Source organism: Grampus griseus (genome assembly GCF_964374135.1).
Source record: "Grampus griseus genome assembly, chromosome: 1".
Lineage (NCBI taxonomy): Eukaryota > Metazoa > Chordata > Mammalia > Artiodactyla > Delphinidae > Grampus > Grampus griseus.
In genome coordinates this window covers 24,454,733-24,472,603 of record NC_139017.1, presented here as the reverse complement: position 1 = coordinate 24,472,603, position 17,871 = coordinate 24,454,733, and the positions used below count along the sequence as shown (strand labels likewise).

The 17,871-nt window shown below is 43.4% G+C and overlaps 2 protein-coding genes across 2 annotated transcripts in view; one reads left to right on the top strand and one right to left on the bottom strand.

Moving 5' to 3' along the window:
• The window catches only part of SCCPDH (saccharopine dehydrogenase (putative)), a 40,908-nt gene extending 39,159 nt beyond the window's left edge, over window positions 1-1,749 (top strand). Inside the window, exon 12 of the mRNA XM_082655815.1 lies at window positions 931-1,749. Within this exon, the coding sequence (XP_082511941.1) occupies window positions 931-1,036 (106 nt within the window). The 3' untranslated portion in view covers window positions 1,037-1,749. The remainder of the gene's footprint in view (window positions 1-930) is intronic.
• A 1,695-nt stretch (window positions 1,750-3,444) lies between these two features.
• The window catches only part of LOC309819682 (kinesin-like protein KIF28P), a gene marked incomplete at its 5' end in the record, with an annotated part of 86,220 nt that continues 71,793 nt past the window's right edge, over window positions 3,445-17,871 (bottom strand). The window contains 8 exon segments of the mRNA XM_082650060.1: window positions 3,445-4,198; window positions 9,346-9,536; window positions 9,821-9,968; window positions 10,229-10,335; window positions 10,587-10,753; window positions 11,494-11,628; window positions 13,147-13,415; window positions 13,419-13,421. Coding sequence (XP_082506186.1) covers window positions 4,046-4,198; window positions 9,346-9,536; window positions 9,821-9,968; window positions 10,229-10,335; window positions 10,587-10,753; window positions 11,494-11,628; window positions 13,147-13,415; window positions 13,419-13,421 — 1,173 coding nt within the window. The 3' untranslated portion in view covers window positions 3,445-4,045.

Sequence of the window (17,871 nt, the reverse complement as noted above, 5' to 3'; positions counted from 1 at the left end):
CTTAATATTGTGAGAAGGACGGTTCCTTACTGGCCTCTAGGAACAGTGCAGAAGTAAATGAGAGGAGACAGAAAAGTTTGAGAGCCATGCTTCAGTTCCTCCTGAAAATAACTCAGATCCAAAGTCAGCTACTCAAAAAAAGGTCCCTGTAGTTAAATGTTATTGGCAGGAGCCCCTAATCCATGCTGAATGATACCCAGCTGGCAGTGGGAGCCGTGACCCCAAGCATGAGTTGATTCATGGCATCCTGGCTAGATAAGTATCAAGTGAACTATCTTTCTGGAGCATATAGCTGTTACCCTAAAAGTAGGCCAACTTTACAAATGAGCATAGGCCTGCAGGCTTAGAAACAAATAAATTTAGGTCTGACCTGAAACAGTAGTAAGTAATAAACATAAAAATTATATAAAGTGAAACCTAATTAAATTTTCTTCAAATATTTGTATACTCTTTGAAAATATTTAGCATTTTCTAAATATTACCCATTACATTTAAAGAAACTTCTTTTTCATCCAAATTGTCTTGTTTATGCTTTAGTAATAATTGATTACCTAAATTTATTTTGCCCATGTGCATATTTGATCCTCTTGAGTCTAAGGGCTGACTTTATAAACAGCAGCTGTTACTTGGGTTAATAACCCTCAGTGTGCCCCTTCCAACACACACACCGGTATCATGGAAACAGTCTCATTAGTCACTGAACCAACCTAGATGGGTTTGCTGGGTACTAGTTTACTTTTGAATAATAGCTCCTTGCTCATTTGGCTGATTTTAGGAATGGAACCAAAACCAGTCCATTATGGAATCAAGAATCAGGTTTTCATAAGCTCTGCATTGATTCGATAGCTAGTCCTCCAGTAAATCACACTAGCAGAGGAAAGGGCTGGAGCTGGGCTTTGTGCACTGTTTCATCTTGTTATTGTCTTACAGGGGTGGGGTCTTCACTCCTGGAGCAGCTTTCTCCAGAACAAAGCTGATTGACAGACTCAACCAGCGTGGCATTGAATTTAGTGTCATTAGCAGCTCTGAAGTCTAAACGTTTGAATAATTAACCGAAGTCATAAAATGCATGAATTAACAGCTTTTTAATTTGATATTTGAAATTCTTCTATAAGTCTGTCTGACTGTATGTGGAAAAGATTGTCATATCTAAAATATGTATATAGTACAAGCAGGGAATTGTACCAGCTTACCATAAATTTCAAATCTTAGCTGATTTTTGTGATTTTATTGCTTGTGAGAAAAAATTAATGTTTGACTTTTTCATTGAAGAATTCAAGGTCAGTTTTTTAAGTGAGCTGGAAGATCAGAGGGTGGGATGGGTGGCTCTCTCTGTGTGGCTGACACGCCCAGGCTGGTGGTCATGTAAGACGGCAACTGCTCTTTTCCTCGCCATGATATTGAATGGGATCTCACTTCCCCATGAATTTCTCTGCATAGTGTAGGCCTTTGCCAAATGAAACTGCAGTTTTTGCTATTTTAGCCTACTTTTTCGCGCATCCACACTGACTGATTTTGGACTCTTACCTAAGTTTAATAATAAAGGATTATCAATTGAACAGTGGTTCTGTGTTTGGACGTGCCTGTGTATTTGAGTAGTGGTAGAAATGTGCTTCCTTAGTGGTCTGTGTACTGCTAATAATTGGGCTTATCATTCATTTTCCCTGGTTCTGTACCTGTGTGCCTTAGGTTTAAGGATATAGCTGCTAAGTTTCTATTGATTTTCACTGCCTAAGCAAAATTTTTCTCTAATTTACTTTTTATATTTTAACCAGGTTTCCACTGAAGCCCAAAAATAAGGCAAAGGACTTTTCCTTTTGTAATTAGCATATAATAAATACACGTTAAGTGTTCTGTTACGTTCATTATGTAAAGAGGACAGCCATTGCCTTCATGGAATTTCTACTCTACAGTGAGAGGCATGACATTGATAGGAATCTTATTCATGTTGGGAGGTCCATCTGTGCTGCCTGTACAAAAGAAAGAGGGTCTATTTAACTTGAAGAGGGAGATCCTTGGTGATAGTACTGTCCATCCTAACTTTGCTTCCTCTGCCCAGGGCTGGTCGAATCGGGTCTCAGCTGTGCATTAATTTGTGGGACCTTAGAAGAGGTTTTATCATCTCTAAAATCAGGAAGATGGACAAGAGCAAGAGATCTCATGACTAGCTGCATATCCAAACCACAAACAATATAGGTTCCCCAGCGGACCCCAGCAGTTTGCATTCAGGAGGTATGACGGTTGGGCCCTAGGAATCCGTGGCTTAGATCTGCACTTGGGAGCTACTGGCTGAGACTCCATGTGCATCTTTCCACTTTTGCAACGTGTGCTGTGTTGTGCTCTAGTGTTGATGCTGATATATGACCACCTGGGTGACCCTGTCTTCCAGCTTGAGGTACAAGTGTCTAGTCCTGATACTCTTTCTAACCCTCCAAGGCTCCACCTGCTCACTTGCAGAAAGTATATTTACTTGCCTCAAGCAAATTGTCCAAGAGCTTTAAGTCTCAGTCCAAGAGGTAGAAGTCGTTCCTGCTTCCCATGGCCTCACTGCTATCCTGCCTCAAGGACAAAGGCTTTCCTGGGTTCTATGATGCTTTGCTGACCCTTGTCCCTGCCATCACCAACATGGAGCTCCACACTTGGGCTCCAGGGTTACAGGTTATATTTTAGTTCATATGCATACACTCAGCCAGGACCTGAGCTACAGGCAAAACCCAAGCCCCTCCCATAAGCCCTTGGGTCCTGGTAGTAAGCTGAAGTCACCAGCCCAGATGCCTCTGCCCTCCCAGGGAGACTCCTCTTGGAGCCCTTGATAGCCTCTCCTGCCAGTAGAGTTTCAGTGCCCCTAACTTTATATTTTAGGGAGCAAGTATTGGAGTTGTCACCTCTGTTGCCTCCTTCCTGTTCTTATGCAAATCAGTCAAACTGCTCCTTGGGACAGTCCTGCATATTAAGGTCCCAGGCCTTTGGTTAGGAATGCAGTCCCAGAGTCAGCCCACTGCTTACAGTGGCCTGGACAAGCGTCGTTTGTTTAACCTTTAAAGCCTCAAAATGGGGAAAGTAATAGGGCCAAATTCATAGAATTATGGTGAAAATTAAATGAGCTCACAGATGTATAGCACTTAGATTAGTGTCTGACACACAGTAAGCCCTGGATAAGTCTCTGTTATTGCTGCTATTGTTAGTCTGTCTAAGGCCGCAAAAGTTTTCTTTACAAGCCTTTCCCCAGAGCACTCAGTGCCCGTGGGACTTAACTAAGACTCATCTCAGTTCTTTGTGGAATCAAGATCTCTTCGAGATTGACTAATTCCCGGCAGATGTCATAGTAAATCTTAACCTCTGCCACCCCAGGCCATTGCACTGAACAGGTCCCACAGTACAGGCACTTAACGATGCTTAATGAATTGAACCTATTTCAAATAAACCTATGAAGACAGAAAATAAGTGGAGGTAGAATATCAAATTTGTTCAGAACAAGGATACAAAATGAGGGGCATGAAATAACCATTCTCTAGGTGAGACAGCAAGAAACTTACAAAAGAGCTTTTATTTGAAGTTTGGAGCTGTTAATCATGAAAATATTAACGGCAGTTGCTTATCAATTCCTCTATGTGCCAAGCACATTCTAAGTTCTTTATATTCTTTTATATTTGTTAACCATCTGCAGTAAGTACTGTTACCGTTCCCCTGTAACAGATAAGGAAAGAGACTTAGAGAGGGGAAGTCGTTTGCCCCAAACCACACAATTGATTAGTGATGGATTCAGCCCCAGGCAGTCAATCCCAGAGCTCAGAGTGCTGACTATTCACCTTTCATATTTCCCACCTCACCTTCACCCTGGTTATGGATTCATTTTTACATGATTTTAAATCAAATTGAAGAAGAGTTTTGCTTAAAAGTGGTATAACAGGTTGAGTGAGTGGGAAATGGGTTGACTAGGTTGCGTCCACAATTCAGCTCTGAGAGCCAAGTTAATTAAGCTTATTAGCTACACAAATTATCTTTCCAACTCAAAGTTCAAATGTTTTCAGTTGGTGTAGCCTCACTATTCCATATGCAATAAACATTCTCTCTTCTTTTTCACTATAAGAGCAACATCATTTTTCAGTTTCCACAAGCTGGATTCAAGTAGGTCCCCAAAGTCCTTCAACATTTGTGACTGCTGGTGTACAAATGGTCGAAGCATTTGATCGTCTTCCTAAAAATAAAGAAAAGAACAATATTGTTGTCAAACCCAAGTTCGTGTGCCCGACGCACAGTGAGGCCAAACTGAAATGGTGGAGTTTGGAGCAGAGAAACTTGTATTAGTCAAGGAGGCACCAACCCTAAAGACGGGAGACCTAGACTCGTCTCAAATCCATCTTGCTGGCTGGCCAGGGGCGCAGGGTTTTTTAAAAAAAAAAAAAGTAAAGGGGAGGGGGTCTTTATGATTTCAGCTTTCCTGTAAGACTTCAATTGCAGACTTCCCAGCACTGTCTTGGGACTCGTTGTGTCTGTCATTGGTGAATGTGATTGATCTGTGTGTTCCTGCAAAGCAAACTAGTAAATCATGGTCTTGTGATCCCTTAACTTCTTTTTAGGAGAAAGCAAAAGCAATGGTTGAGGCATTTTGTTATTTACTTCGTGATGGTTCAGGAGTTTCAGTTCTTAATTGACCTTCCCAGTGTCACCAATTTTAAGTCCACTTGGGGCTAGCCAGTTGAAGCCACAGGACATTATCTCCACAGTTTGGGGTCATAAGTCAAGGCATTACTTTAAGCTAACAATCATGGAAAAGATTATGTTGGGCTTGCTTTTCCATTGTTTCTGCGTTCCCTCACTCGCCTAGTTAGTAACAGCTTGAATCTGCTCTTTGGAACTCAGGGAAGGTCTAGGAGACTAAAGACTTTCTATAAACAACAAACGGGGGACACAGAGGGGATTTTGTACTCAGGAGGGCCCCGCAGCATCCTGCTCGGTTTCAATATTAGTGGACTCACTTCATTACAGTAAAAGTACTGTGTGTGTACATGAGTGGGGTGCCCAGCGAGTTCTCCCTTTGGGCCAGAAAGCTGCATTTGAAAGCTGCTACCAGAGGCGACAAGTCACCTAGGAGCATGTCCTGTTTCAGGAAGGCTGCCTAAATGACCCTTTACTTACTGCCAACAGGGAAAATTGGTGAGATAATCCAAATATTTGAGATTGGTATGGTATATATTCTTTTAATACTGTAGAAGTTCTGAGGTTTGCACAGGACTGTGTTGGGTGGGGATTCTCCCACTGAGAGTTGGTTGATGTGTCCTCTGCCCCATAGGAGCAGGTATCCCTGAGCAGGGATTGCAGGGCCCACTGTGGCCAGAGCGCCAGTGAGCAACGGTGGAGGAGGTGACGGTGGTCACAGAGACGCGAGCAGGCAGGGGGCCGATAGTGTGTCGTGGCATCTCGTTTTAGTTTCTGTTTCCCTGATTATTAGTGAAATGCCCGCTCAGATACTTTGGCCATTTTTTCCAGTGTGTTTTCCTACAAAGAGAAGGAGTTGTCTTTCTCTTATTTTAAAAGTATGTAGGGACTTCCCTGATGGCGCAGTGGTTAAGAATCCACCTGCCGATGCAGGGGATACGGGTTTGAGCCCTGGTGCAGGAAGATACCACATGCCGCGGAGCAACTAAGCCCATGCGCCACAACTACTGAGCCTGTGCTCTAGAGCCGGTGCTCCGCAGCAAGAGAAGCCACTGCAATGAGAAGCCCGCGCACCTCAACAGAGTAGCCCCCACTTTTGGCAACTAGAGAAAGCCCGTGTGCAGCAATGAAGACCCAACGCAGCCAAAAATAAATAAATAAATATATTTTTTTAAAAAAAGTATGTAGTTTATATATTCTGGATACTAATCTTTGATGACAAATAATACACATAGATTCTCCCAGGTTGTGGCTTATAACTTTATATTTAGCGTGTTTATCACACTGGTTTTTCCTTCTTTTTTATTGTGAGGTGTACAGACAAAAGAGTACCCAAAATGTATGCGTAGGTACAGTTAAAGTGAACATACCTGCTCAAGAAAGCACACTGCGTCTTGAGCGCCTCCTGGTCACACCCATTTCTCTACCCCCCAGAAGCAACTACTAACCTAAATTGTGTGATAATCATTTTCTCGCCACCTAGAATGCAGCCCTAAACAGTATATTTTGCCTGTCTTTTGGCCATTTGTGCCATAAGTTACTAATCTTCTGTGGGTGTACATTAAGGTGTTTCCATTTGGGGGCTGTTATGGAAGATGGTGTTAAAATACAGCCAGTGCACGAGTGCTTGGGTTCCTACAGAATTTTTCAGCTGGTCCATCATCTGAACTACAGAACAGAAAATGACTTGAGTGACTATTTTCCCAGTTCTCTCAAGAATGGTGTATAACTAGTACCATTCTAGATAGGTAGGAGAGAAATTAATTCATTACATACATAGGATGTCTAGAAAGGTGGTTCTCAAACTTGAGTTTAAGGCAGAATCATCTGGAGGACTTGTTAAAGCACAGATTACTAGGCCTCACACCCAGAGAGTCTGGTTCAGCAGGTCTGGGAGGGGACCCTGGAATTCGCATTTCTAACAAGATCCCAGATGATGCTGAAGCTGCTGGTGAGAAGACCACACTGTGAGAACCTCTGCCTCAGGGCATTAAGGTGCAGAGAAGTGCAGAACCAGTTTACTCTGTGGAGAAGAGGAGTTGAGTTGCAGGCTTACAGGGTAGATGCATCTTTGACTTTTATTAGATAAATGGCAAACAGTTTTTTAAGTTGTTGTACCGATTCATACTCCTTCCAACGTGGCATGAAAGTTTCTGTGGCTTCATAGCTTTACCAAAACTTGATATTTTCAGACGGAAATTTTTGCCAGTATGGTTACTTTATACTAGCATATCACTGGTTTCAATTAGTGTTTCCCAAATTATTAAAGAAGTTAAGCACTTTCTCATATATTTATTGGCCTTTTTTTTTTTTTTTTTTTTTTTGCGGAACGCAGGCCTCTCACTGTTGTGGCCTCTCCCATTGCGGAGCACAGGCTCCGGACGCGCAGGCTCAGCGGCCATGGCTCACGGGCCCAGCCGCTTCGTGGCATGTGGGATCTTCCCGGACCGAGGCACGAACCCGTGTCCCCTGCATCGGCAGGCGGACTCTCAACCACTGCTCCACCAGGGAAGCCCTATTGGCCTTTTTGATTTCCTCTTTTGTGAAGTTCCTGTTTGGGTCTTCTGACCATTTTTTCCTACTGGGTCAAAATCTATCTGTTTTTCTTTTCGGTTTGTAGTAGTTCTTTATTTTGGATATTAGCTCATTATATATTAAATGTGTTGCAAATGACTTTTCCTATCCCTTTCGACTTTGTTTTGGTTTCTGGACCAAACTTCACAATTTTAATATAGGTGAGTCTATCAATCTTTTTCTTTAAATCTAGGTATTTTTCTTGTCATATTTAAATCCTTTTCCACTGTGAGGTCATGAAGACGTCTCCTAAAGTACCTTCTGTAAGCGTTAGGGGTTTACCTTTCACGTATAGGTCTTTAATTCTCACCTAAAATTGACTTCTAGGTATAGTTCTAGATAAGGCTCCAATTTCATTTATCTTCATATGTATTCTGAATGCTCTGAGCACTGTTTATTGAAAAATCCATCCTTGCCACACTCATCTTTGGTTCCACCTCGGTCATATATCAAGTCTCTAATTCTGAGTGAATCTGTTTCTTGGCCTTCTTTTCCTTTGGTTATCTTACCTACATTTGGGCAATACCTTACCGTCTATTACACTAGCATTAAAATAAGCCTTGATATAGAGTAGGGCAAGTTCTCTACCTTGTTTTTGAGCCTTGGATTGTCTCGGCTAAACTTTGCTTTTGTGATTCCATCTAAATTATAGGATCATCTTGTCAGATTCCATTACATTTTATTGGGATTATATTGAATCTCAGGAGACTTGACAGATTTACAGTAGCAAACCTTCCAAACCATGGAGCCATGGCATGTTTCTCCATTTACTTAGATCATCTTTAACATCTCTCAAACAAGCTTTAAAATTTTCTCCATAGAAGTCCATACTTTATGTTAGCTCTAGGCCTAAGTACTTCTTACATTTGATGCGATTATAAATGCTATCTTTTCGGGGCTTCCCTGGTGGCGCAGTGGTTGAGAGTCTGCCTGCCAATGCAGGGGACACGGGTTCGTGCCCCGGTCCGGGAAGATCCCACATGCCGTGGAGCGGCTGGGCCCGTGAGCCATGGCCACTGAGCCTGCGCGTCCGGAGCCTGTGCTCCGCAATGGGAGAGGCCACAACAGTGAGAGGCCCAAGTACCGCCAAAAAAAAAAAACAAAACTATCTTTTATTTTAAAAATGTTGTTCTATTGCTGTTATATTCAAACATAATTAATTAAATATTGATTTTTGTATCCAGCAACCTTGTAATTTATTTATAAATTCTTTTCGGTTTTCTATTTACATAAACATGTCATCTGCAAATAATACTGGAGGCATCATGGTGTAGTGGGAAAGAGTATAGACCATGGAGCAGCCCTGGGTTTGGAGCTTGGCCCTGACACTTACTAGTTGTGTGTCCTTACGTAAGTTACTTAACCTCTCTTGTGCCTTAGATCCATCAACTGTATAATAAAGCTAATGATAGTACCTACCCATCAGATTGTTGCAAGAATTGAGTCAGTAAATGTAAAAGCACTTAGTAAGTATTACATAAATGTATACTATTATTATTATTATTACCTTTTTTTCCTTTCCAATCCTTATACCTTTTATTTCTGGACTTGCTGCACTGGCTAGAACCTAAAGTACAATGTCAAACAGAAGTGAAGATAGCTGGCATCGGTGATTTACCATTAAGATTATGCTTACTGTGTGTTCATTTAAGATTGCCTTTATCAGATTAAGTAATGTCCATTTTATTCCTAGTTTGCTAAAAGTTTTTATCGTGGTAGGATGCTGAATTTTATCACATGCTTTTTTTGTATATATTGAAATAATCATGATTTTTCTCCTATAATATCTTAATGTGATGAATTATATTTATTTGGTTTTATAATGATAAAGCGAACTTGCATTTCTGAGATACTCTGTACATCCTTAAGTGCAGGAATATCAGTGCTGCAGTGGCCACGGCTGCCTTGAACCAGCCAGATGTACACTAAAGTGAAAAATGGGAGCAAAGATGGGTGGAGCCCCGAAAGCAGCAGACTCACAGTGTTCTAGGCCTCAACCTGCTCTTTGGCTTAAGCACACCCACGTCCCCACGCTCAGGAAATGTAGTTATATCAAACAGCTGCATTTAATGGAAAGAAATTCCTTTTGCTCCCAGGATTCTGGTTACTTACAGGAGGTTTATGATGTCTCAATTTGAGAAACTGCCCTCTTGCCACATTCATGCTTTGGTAGAACACCTTAAGAGCTTTGGCAAATTCTCTGTCATAGCTGGCTTGCTGGGTGCGCATCTGATTAATCTCTCTGGCTGCTGGCAATTGTGCTGTCGTCCCAGTTAGCTTCAGGGTATTGGAAGGCTTATGTGCTGAGGTTGAAAGATAACATTTATTTATTCATCTATTTATTTATCCAGATATTTATATATTTAATTATCTTGGTGCATTTTACTACATCAGCATTTATCAGGCACCGGTTTGGACCCATTCAAAGAAATCTTACAAGGAAAAAGGAAAAAATGTTCCCCCCCTTTTTTAAAACTGAAACAAGATATTAACTCATTTAAAATCTCATTTCTTAGAAAGAAAATACACACCACAAATGTAGGAGTTTAGAGAAAAGCTAAACACCAAGACTTGAGCGGCCTCTTACCTTGTTGACTAGAACCAGTTTTCTCAAGAGATTCTTTAAGAAACACATTTTCCTCTCTGAGCACTCTGTTAATGTTTCTGAGCAGTTCTGTCTCCTGTTCTAACTTGAGCAGCTTCAGATAAAGTTCTGGTATCTGGTTTGATGTAGTCTACAAAAAACAGGTCAGTTTAGCCTTTTGCTGGATTATTTGCATACGCTTGAAGAGTGGCAGTTGTTCCTACCATGTGAAAACTACGTGGGGTGGAGAGGTGTGGTGACCAGGGTTTAAGACCCTCAGGGTTCACAGGAATAAATCAAGAAAAAGGTTTTTTAATGGGAAGGAACATTGATGATCCCCAAGCAACTGTCATCGGAGATATTTTTAGTCATCTGTGACATCTATTTTTAATGTCACTTAAGTATACACACCTGGCCCTTATCCATCATGGAGGATATTTTCTTGGTGTCCACCATGATGTGGCCTTCACCTGTGACCATGAGGCCTGGCTGAGAGCAGCTCAGTTCGGCACAGCCTTCTGTAGTGTGAGGGAGACACCATCAAGGAAAGAAATGTCTCAGTTGTCCAGCCCCCCTGTTGTGTGAGGAGATTTAAGCCATATGATCACCTGTGGACTAAAACCCAGAGGCCCAAGGGACGATAGCTCTTGGCCACTGCTGTCAAGACCCTGACCTCCTCCCTCCATCTCCCTCCTCTGCAGCCCTAGGTATACAGACATGATATCTGACTGAGGAATGCACCATGCAAAAGAAGAAGTAAACATGGTACCTTGAAGGCCCCATAAATCAACAATGAGAGCATTTGTCTGTAAATAATTCAGAAACTCCTGAGATGCATTTAAGGCTGTAAATTGGACAGTCTCTTCAATTTGGGGATTCAGAATTTTCCATACAGGCTTGGTATATAAAGTGTTTGGAAGATCATAAATTCTGTACCTGAGACAAGAACAGAAAACATAACTTAAAACCATAAGGGATACATTTGTAAAGAAAAGTATCAGGTGAGCCAAAGAATTATAGCCTGCTTTGGTTAGTTGATAAAAGGTGACCTATAATTGATTCTCGTGATTGCCACCTCCAACATCTCAGCTATTCAATGTGGGTATCATCATTACATAGATAATATTAAATGCCTAACAAAAAGAGAAAAGGATTTTGATAAATACTTTCCACTTAGATAATCTAAAATTGTTAATTTTCCACATGAGGTTGCAGTTTGTTTTTGTCCTTCAATGCCTACCTTTTTTATTGCTTTATCTTTTAATATCCTTTTAGCTTAATTAGTTTAAGCTTTTAGTTTAAGCATATCTGGTGCCTCTGCCATATTGTAATACAGTCCTTTTGTTTCCAACTAAATAAAATAAACCCAATCGTCCTACTTAGATAACACAGTTTTACTGGATAGTCTTTCTGATAATTAAAATTTCTGACTCTTTGCTTCAATTACTTAGGAGGATCAGTATGCGCTAATCACATTCCACTGACTGGAGGGGCATGCGGCTTATCTGTCTGTTAAACAGTTGGAGGAAATAGTCATTTGGGGGTTGAACAAGCAAAAAAAAACGTAAGAAAATGACATGATAGCTCATTCTTAAAACTTGAGGAAAGACTCCCTCCCACCAGGGCCCACAAAGTGGGCAGTTCGTGTTCAGCAGCTCTGCGGGGCAGGCTGGTACCCCATCTGAACACCCCGCTCTGCATCTTCCTTTAGCCACTTGGTGCCAAGGCACTGCACAATGCGAATCTGGAAGTCCATTCTCTTGCCCAGCAGCTCCAGTGGGTCAATAACCACATCCTCCTCGCCACGTGCTCTACAAACAGAAGAGGTAAACATTGTCACAGGTTAGCCTGGGTCCAAGCAAGTTAGGACTGTGATGTCAATGGGAATTACATAGACTCCTAAGAGATGGCCAGATTCTCTGAAGGAAGGATGGATAATATTACCAGCTGTAGAATTCATTCATTCAAGAGACATATAACAAGAGCCCACTCCATGCTCTAGTACTTCAAGGTAAGATATGGACCGTCTCAAGGAGGAGACAGGAATATAACAGCTTCTTGCAGTAAATGTACCCAGATGTGGGTGCCAAACTAGCATTGAAGATTTAGGTGGGTTCCCAGTGGGACAGAGGGGCTGCCACCCAGAGAAAGCCAGCTGGCTGCCCAGATGCAGCCTCTCCGGGTGTCATCTACCGCAGTGAACTCCTCATGGTCTAGGGTCAACCCCAGGCCCTCAGGCTCAGAACCCAATAGGGACAGCTTTCCAATAGGGGACCTCTCTCACATCAACGAGCTCACAAAGATTGAAACTTGTAAACCAGAATGCTACTTTATTAATTCAGAGTGGGAAATGTAACCATCAGGCAGCCTAGAAGCCCGAAGTAGCAAAATGACCAAGAAGTTTTCTTAGAGTCCCAGTAAAGACAGTGAGTCAACGGTCATCTTGGTCTTTTAGTCACAGTACTTTGCAGTTTTCCTGCTCCCTTCTTCAGCCTGTTTCTTCTTCAGAAAGAGAAAAAGATTGCATCGGGTACCCATGAGGACCCTGGCACCCAGACCAGACCTCCTGCCAGCCTCTTTGCTTAGAATTGCTAAGAGACTTTAGCTTTTGTAAAAGCTCCCTTAACTGCCTTTGGCCCAAAGAGAGAAAACAGATGAGACGCCCTAAGGGGACAGTAAAGGTAATGGAGTGGGGTTAGAACAAAGGTTGGATAACAGCTCAGAATGAGGCCACATAAGGAAACAGACACCACAGTTCCTTCCTTGAGAAAAGGAACAAAGAAATTACCAGAGTCTGTGCAGGGAGATAGGCTGAGCTACAAAATGAGCTTTTCTGCTTCTGCCTCTTGGGCCTCATCAGCAGGGATGAGGACCTAACACTGGAAAGAGCAAGTGGGTGTGGCGGGTACCAGACCTCACGGGCGCTCCGGGGGGTGGGGTGGGGGGGCTGTGAGTAGAAGGTCCTACAGCACTCTTGGCTTCTTTACCAACTAGGTCTATTGGTTCATGTCCACATTTCCTTCTACTACACTCCTGCCTCTTTGCAGGATATCCTCCTCCTCACTCCTTTGGTCCCCTAGGGCAGTGCTGAGCTGCTCAAAGGCTGCTGGACATGGGATTTTAAGTATTCCAGGTCAGCTGCTTTGGCTGCCATGGCAAAATCAGATTTGATAAAGCCAAATTATGAATGAACGAGTTCATTCATTTGCCTCACGAATGACCTCTTCAGGGTACCAAGCTGACCACCCCCTCCAGGAGAACTCAGGCGTGCTATGAGTTTTCTGTGTGGCCGACCCAGAACTAGACAAGGTGGCGGAGGAGATACCCACTGTCCTGTCGGGGAGCAGGGGCCCATGTGGATATGCAACACTGCCTCTTCTAGCCCGTCACAGTTCAGAAACTCCACTTGCTCTTCGAACTTCATGCAGTAGGCAAGTGACTGGAGCCAGATGTGAGCTGAGCCCAAGTGGATGACCTCAGCAGGATCCCAGAAAGGGTCCTCTTCCTGAGCTACGTGGCTATCTTCTCCATCCAGAAAACGCTGGTAAAGTTCCTCCATTAGGAATTTCCTATTGATAAACTTGGCTTTTGACCAAATTCACACCTGGAAACACAAAGGTAGGTCGCCAATATTTGAGTCCATCTGCTGCGCTAACGACTCATTTCTATGATTTTTCCCAGCATGCTGTCTCTGATGGGCTGGATTTTGGGTACCCAAGATCAATAACACTCTCATCAAACTTAGCTTTGGTGAGGTCCTTCAAAAGCACTACATTCATTCCTGACCTATTTACTTCAGCATTGCTGGATCCCAAGAAATGACTTAGGGGAAATGATGGAGTTAGAAAACAGACCCTCCCAGGAGAAATGAAGGCTTGTTGTACACAGTAGAATGACCCTCAAAGATGTCCATGTCCCAGTCGCTGGAACCTGTGAATATGTTACCTTACGGCAAAGAGGAATTAAGTTTGCTTATCAGCTGACCTTAAAATAGGGAGATTAGCTTGTATTATCCAGATAGGCCCGGTGTAATCACATAGCCCTTAAATGTGGAAGAGGGAGGTAGAAGAGGGGGTCAGAGAAAGAGAGATGGTGATGGAAGCAGGGTCAGAGGGATGCTATGTGGATGACTTTGAAGATGGCCATGAGCCAAGGAATGTTGGTGGCTCTAGAAGCTTGAAGAGCAAGGAAACATACTCTCCCCTCAAGCTTCCAGAAAGTAAAACATCCCTCCTGACACCTTGCTTTTAGCCCAGTGAGATCTGTGTTGGACTTTTAACCTACTGAACTATAAGATAATAAACTTGTGTGCTCACACCCAATGAGCAGAAAATCTAGGACAAGAGCCTGGTACTGTCTGTCCCTTCAGTAAGTGAGGGTTACCAGGAGGAGTGACCAACACGGAGGAGTAGGAAGTCCCTGAGCTCACCTCCTCCCATGAGCACACCAAAATTAGAACTTTTTTTTTTAATATAAATGTATTTATTTATTTATGGCTGTGTTGGGTCTTCGTTTCTGTGCGAGGGCTTTCTCTAGTTGCGGTGAGCGGGGGCCACTCTTCATCGCGGTGCACGGGCCTCTCTAGTTGCAGAGCATAGGCTCCAGACGCACAGGCTCAGTAGTTGTGGCTCACGGGCCCAGTTGCTCCGTGGCATGTGGGATCTTCCCAGACCAGGGCTCGAACCCGTGTCCCCTGCACTGGCAGGCAGATTCTCAACCACTGCGCCACCAGGGAAGCCCAAAATTAGAACTATTTATAGGGCAACTATCGATGAGGAAGACCTGAAGATGAGTAGAAAAGATCTTCTACAACTAAAGATATAAAGAGGGAACCACCACAACGAGATGGGTAGGAGGAGTGGAGACACAGTGTAATCAAGACCTATAACCCCAGGTGAGCAACTCACAAACAGGAAGATAATTACAATTGCAGGGGTTCTCGCCAAGGAGTGAGGGGTCTCAGCCCCACATCAAGCACCCTAGCCTGGGAGTCCTGCACTGGGAAGACAAACCTCCAGAACATTTGGCTTTGAAGGTCAGCTGGGCTTACTTTCAGGAGAGCTAAAGGGCTGTGGGAAACATAGACTTCACTCTTAAAGGATGCACCCAAAATCTCACACATTTAGAGACCCAGGGCAGAAACACTAATTTGAAAGGAGCCTGGATCAGACCCACCTGCTGATCTTGGAGAGCCTCCTGGAGAGGCAGGAGGCAACTGGAGCTCACCAGGGGACATAGGTGCTGGGGCAGCCATCTGGGGTGCCTATTCTACCAAGAGGACACTGGTGCTGACAAGCACATTTTGGAGTCCTCCCTCTAGTGTGCTAGTGCTGGGACCTGGCCCCACCCACGAGCCAGTCAGCACCAGTCCTAGGATACCTCAGGCCAAGCAGGTAGTGGAAGGGGGCACAGCCCCATCCATCAGCAGGCTGCTGCCTAAGGACCCCCTGAGCCCCCAGCTGCTAGGGGACCCAGCCCTGCCCACCAGCGGGTTGATACCAACTCCAGGAATCACTAGGCCCCACCCAGTGGGCCAAAACCAGCTCCAGGACCCCCAGGACCATACAGCCAGAGACCCCAGGACATAGCCTCACTCACCAGGTCAACAACAACTGTGGGACCTGCAGGACTCTGCAGCCATCAGGCCAGCACTAGCCCTAGGACGCCCCTGAGCCCCAACCCCACCCACCAGCAAGCCAACAGCAGTTGCGAGAAACGTGGGCATCTCTAGATCTGCCTCAGGATCCAGGCCCACTCACCAGTGGGCCGACACCAGAGTTGGGACACCCCAGGCCCCACCGCCAGCCATGTCAGGAGACAGCACCACCCACCAGCAGGCAAGCAGGCAAGAGTAGATCTGAGATCCCTGGCCTTGCAAACAGCCACCCCAGGGCCCAGCTCCACCCACCAGTGGGCCAGGACTAGCCCCAGAACCCCTGGGGCTCCACAGCTAGCCACCTCATAACACAGCCCCAACCATAAGTGGCTGGCAACCTCTACAAAAGGCAGGACCTGGCAACCAACCAGACTGGGGGCCAGCCATGCCTACCAGACCACCCACAGTAGTCATCCCACTACAACAGAAGGGCCCACACAGCCAGTATAGGAGGCATCCCTATAGCATATAGCTCTGGTGATCAGAGGGGAGGGCACTGCTGGGACACATAGGACGTCTCCTACAAAAGGCCACTTCTCCAAGATTGGGAGATGTAACCATATATTTCTACCAAATATATAGAAATAAAAAAGCAAATTAGTCAAGATAAGGCAACAAAGAAATATGTTCCAAATGAGGGAACAAAGATAAAAAAGAAGAACAAAATGAAATGGAGATAAGCAACCTACCCAATAAAGAGTTCTAAGTAATGATCATAAAGATGCTCAAAGAAATCGGGAGAAGAATGAAGTGACACAATGAGAATTTTAACAAAGGTTTAGAAAATATAAAAAAGAACCAAACAGAGTTGAAGAATACAATAACTGAAATGAAAAAAATACACTAGAAGGAATCAACAGTAGATTAGATGATACAGAGGAACAGATCAGCAAACTGGAAGAGAGAGTAGTGGAAATCACCAAAGCTGAACATAAAAAGAAAAAAGAATTTTTTTTTTTTTTTTTTGCGGTACACGGGCCTCTCACTATTGGGGCCTCTCCCGTCACGGAGCAAAGGCTCCGGAAGCGCAGGCTCAGCGGCCACGGCTCACAGGCCCAGCCGCTCCGCGGCATGTGGGACCCTCCCAGACCGGGGCACGAACCCGCGTCCCCTGCATCGGCAGGCGGACTCTCAACCACTGCGCCACCAGGGAAGCCCGAAAAAAGAATTTTTTAAAGGAGGACAGTTTAAGAGATCTCTGGGACAACATCAAACATATTAACATTTGCATTATAGGGGTCCCGGAAGGAGGAGAAGAGAGAGAGAAAAGGTCAGAGAACTTATTTGAAGAAATAATAGCTGCAAACTTCTCTAACCTGGGAGAGGAAATAGACATTCAAGTCCAGGAAGCAAAGAGAGTCCAAAACAAGATGATCCCAAAGATATCTACAGCAAGACACATGGTAATTAAAATGGCAAAAATTAAAGATAAAGAGAGACTCTTAAAAGCAGAAAGAGAATAGCAACAAGTTACATACAAGAGAACTCCCATATGGCTATTAGCTAACTTTTCAGCAGAAACTTTGCTAGCCAGAAGGGAGTGGCATGATATATTTTAAATGATGAAAGGAAAAAACCCTGCAACCAAGAATACTGTGCCCAGCAAGGCTATAATTCAGATTTAAAGGAGAGATAGAGTTTCATAGACAAGCAAAAATTAAGAGTTCAGCACCACTAAACCAGCTTTACATTCATGATAAAAACTCTCATCAGGTGGGTTTAAAGGGGACACATCTCAACATAATAAATGCCATTTATGACAAATCCACAGCTAACATTGTACTCACTGGTGAAAAGCTGAAAGCCTTTCCTCTAAAATCAGTAAAAAGACAAGGATGTCCACTGTTACCACCTCTAATTAACATAGTATTTGAAGTCCTAGCCACAGCCACCAGACAAGAAGAAGCAATAAAAGGCATCCAAATTGGAAGGGAAGATGTAAAACTGTCACTATCTGCAGATGACATAATTTGATATATAGAAAACCATAAAGTCTACACCAAAAGATTATTAGGGCTATTAAATGAATTCAGTAAATTTGCAGGATACAAGATTAATATACAGAAATCTGTTGCTTTTCTATATACTAATAATGAACTATCAGAAAGAGAATTCAAGAAAACAATCCCATTTACAATTGCAAAAAAGAGAATAAACTAGGAGTAAACTTAACCAAGGAGGTGAAAGATCTATACTCTGAAACTATAAAACATTGATGAAGGAAATTGAAGATGATTTAAAGAAATGGAAAGATATCCCATGTTCATGGATTGGAAAAATTAATACTGTTAAAAAGTCCACATCTACCAAAGCAATCTACAGATTTAATGCAAGCTGTATCAAAATTGCCATGACAGTTCTCAGAACTAAAGCAAACAATTCTAAAATTTATATGGAA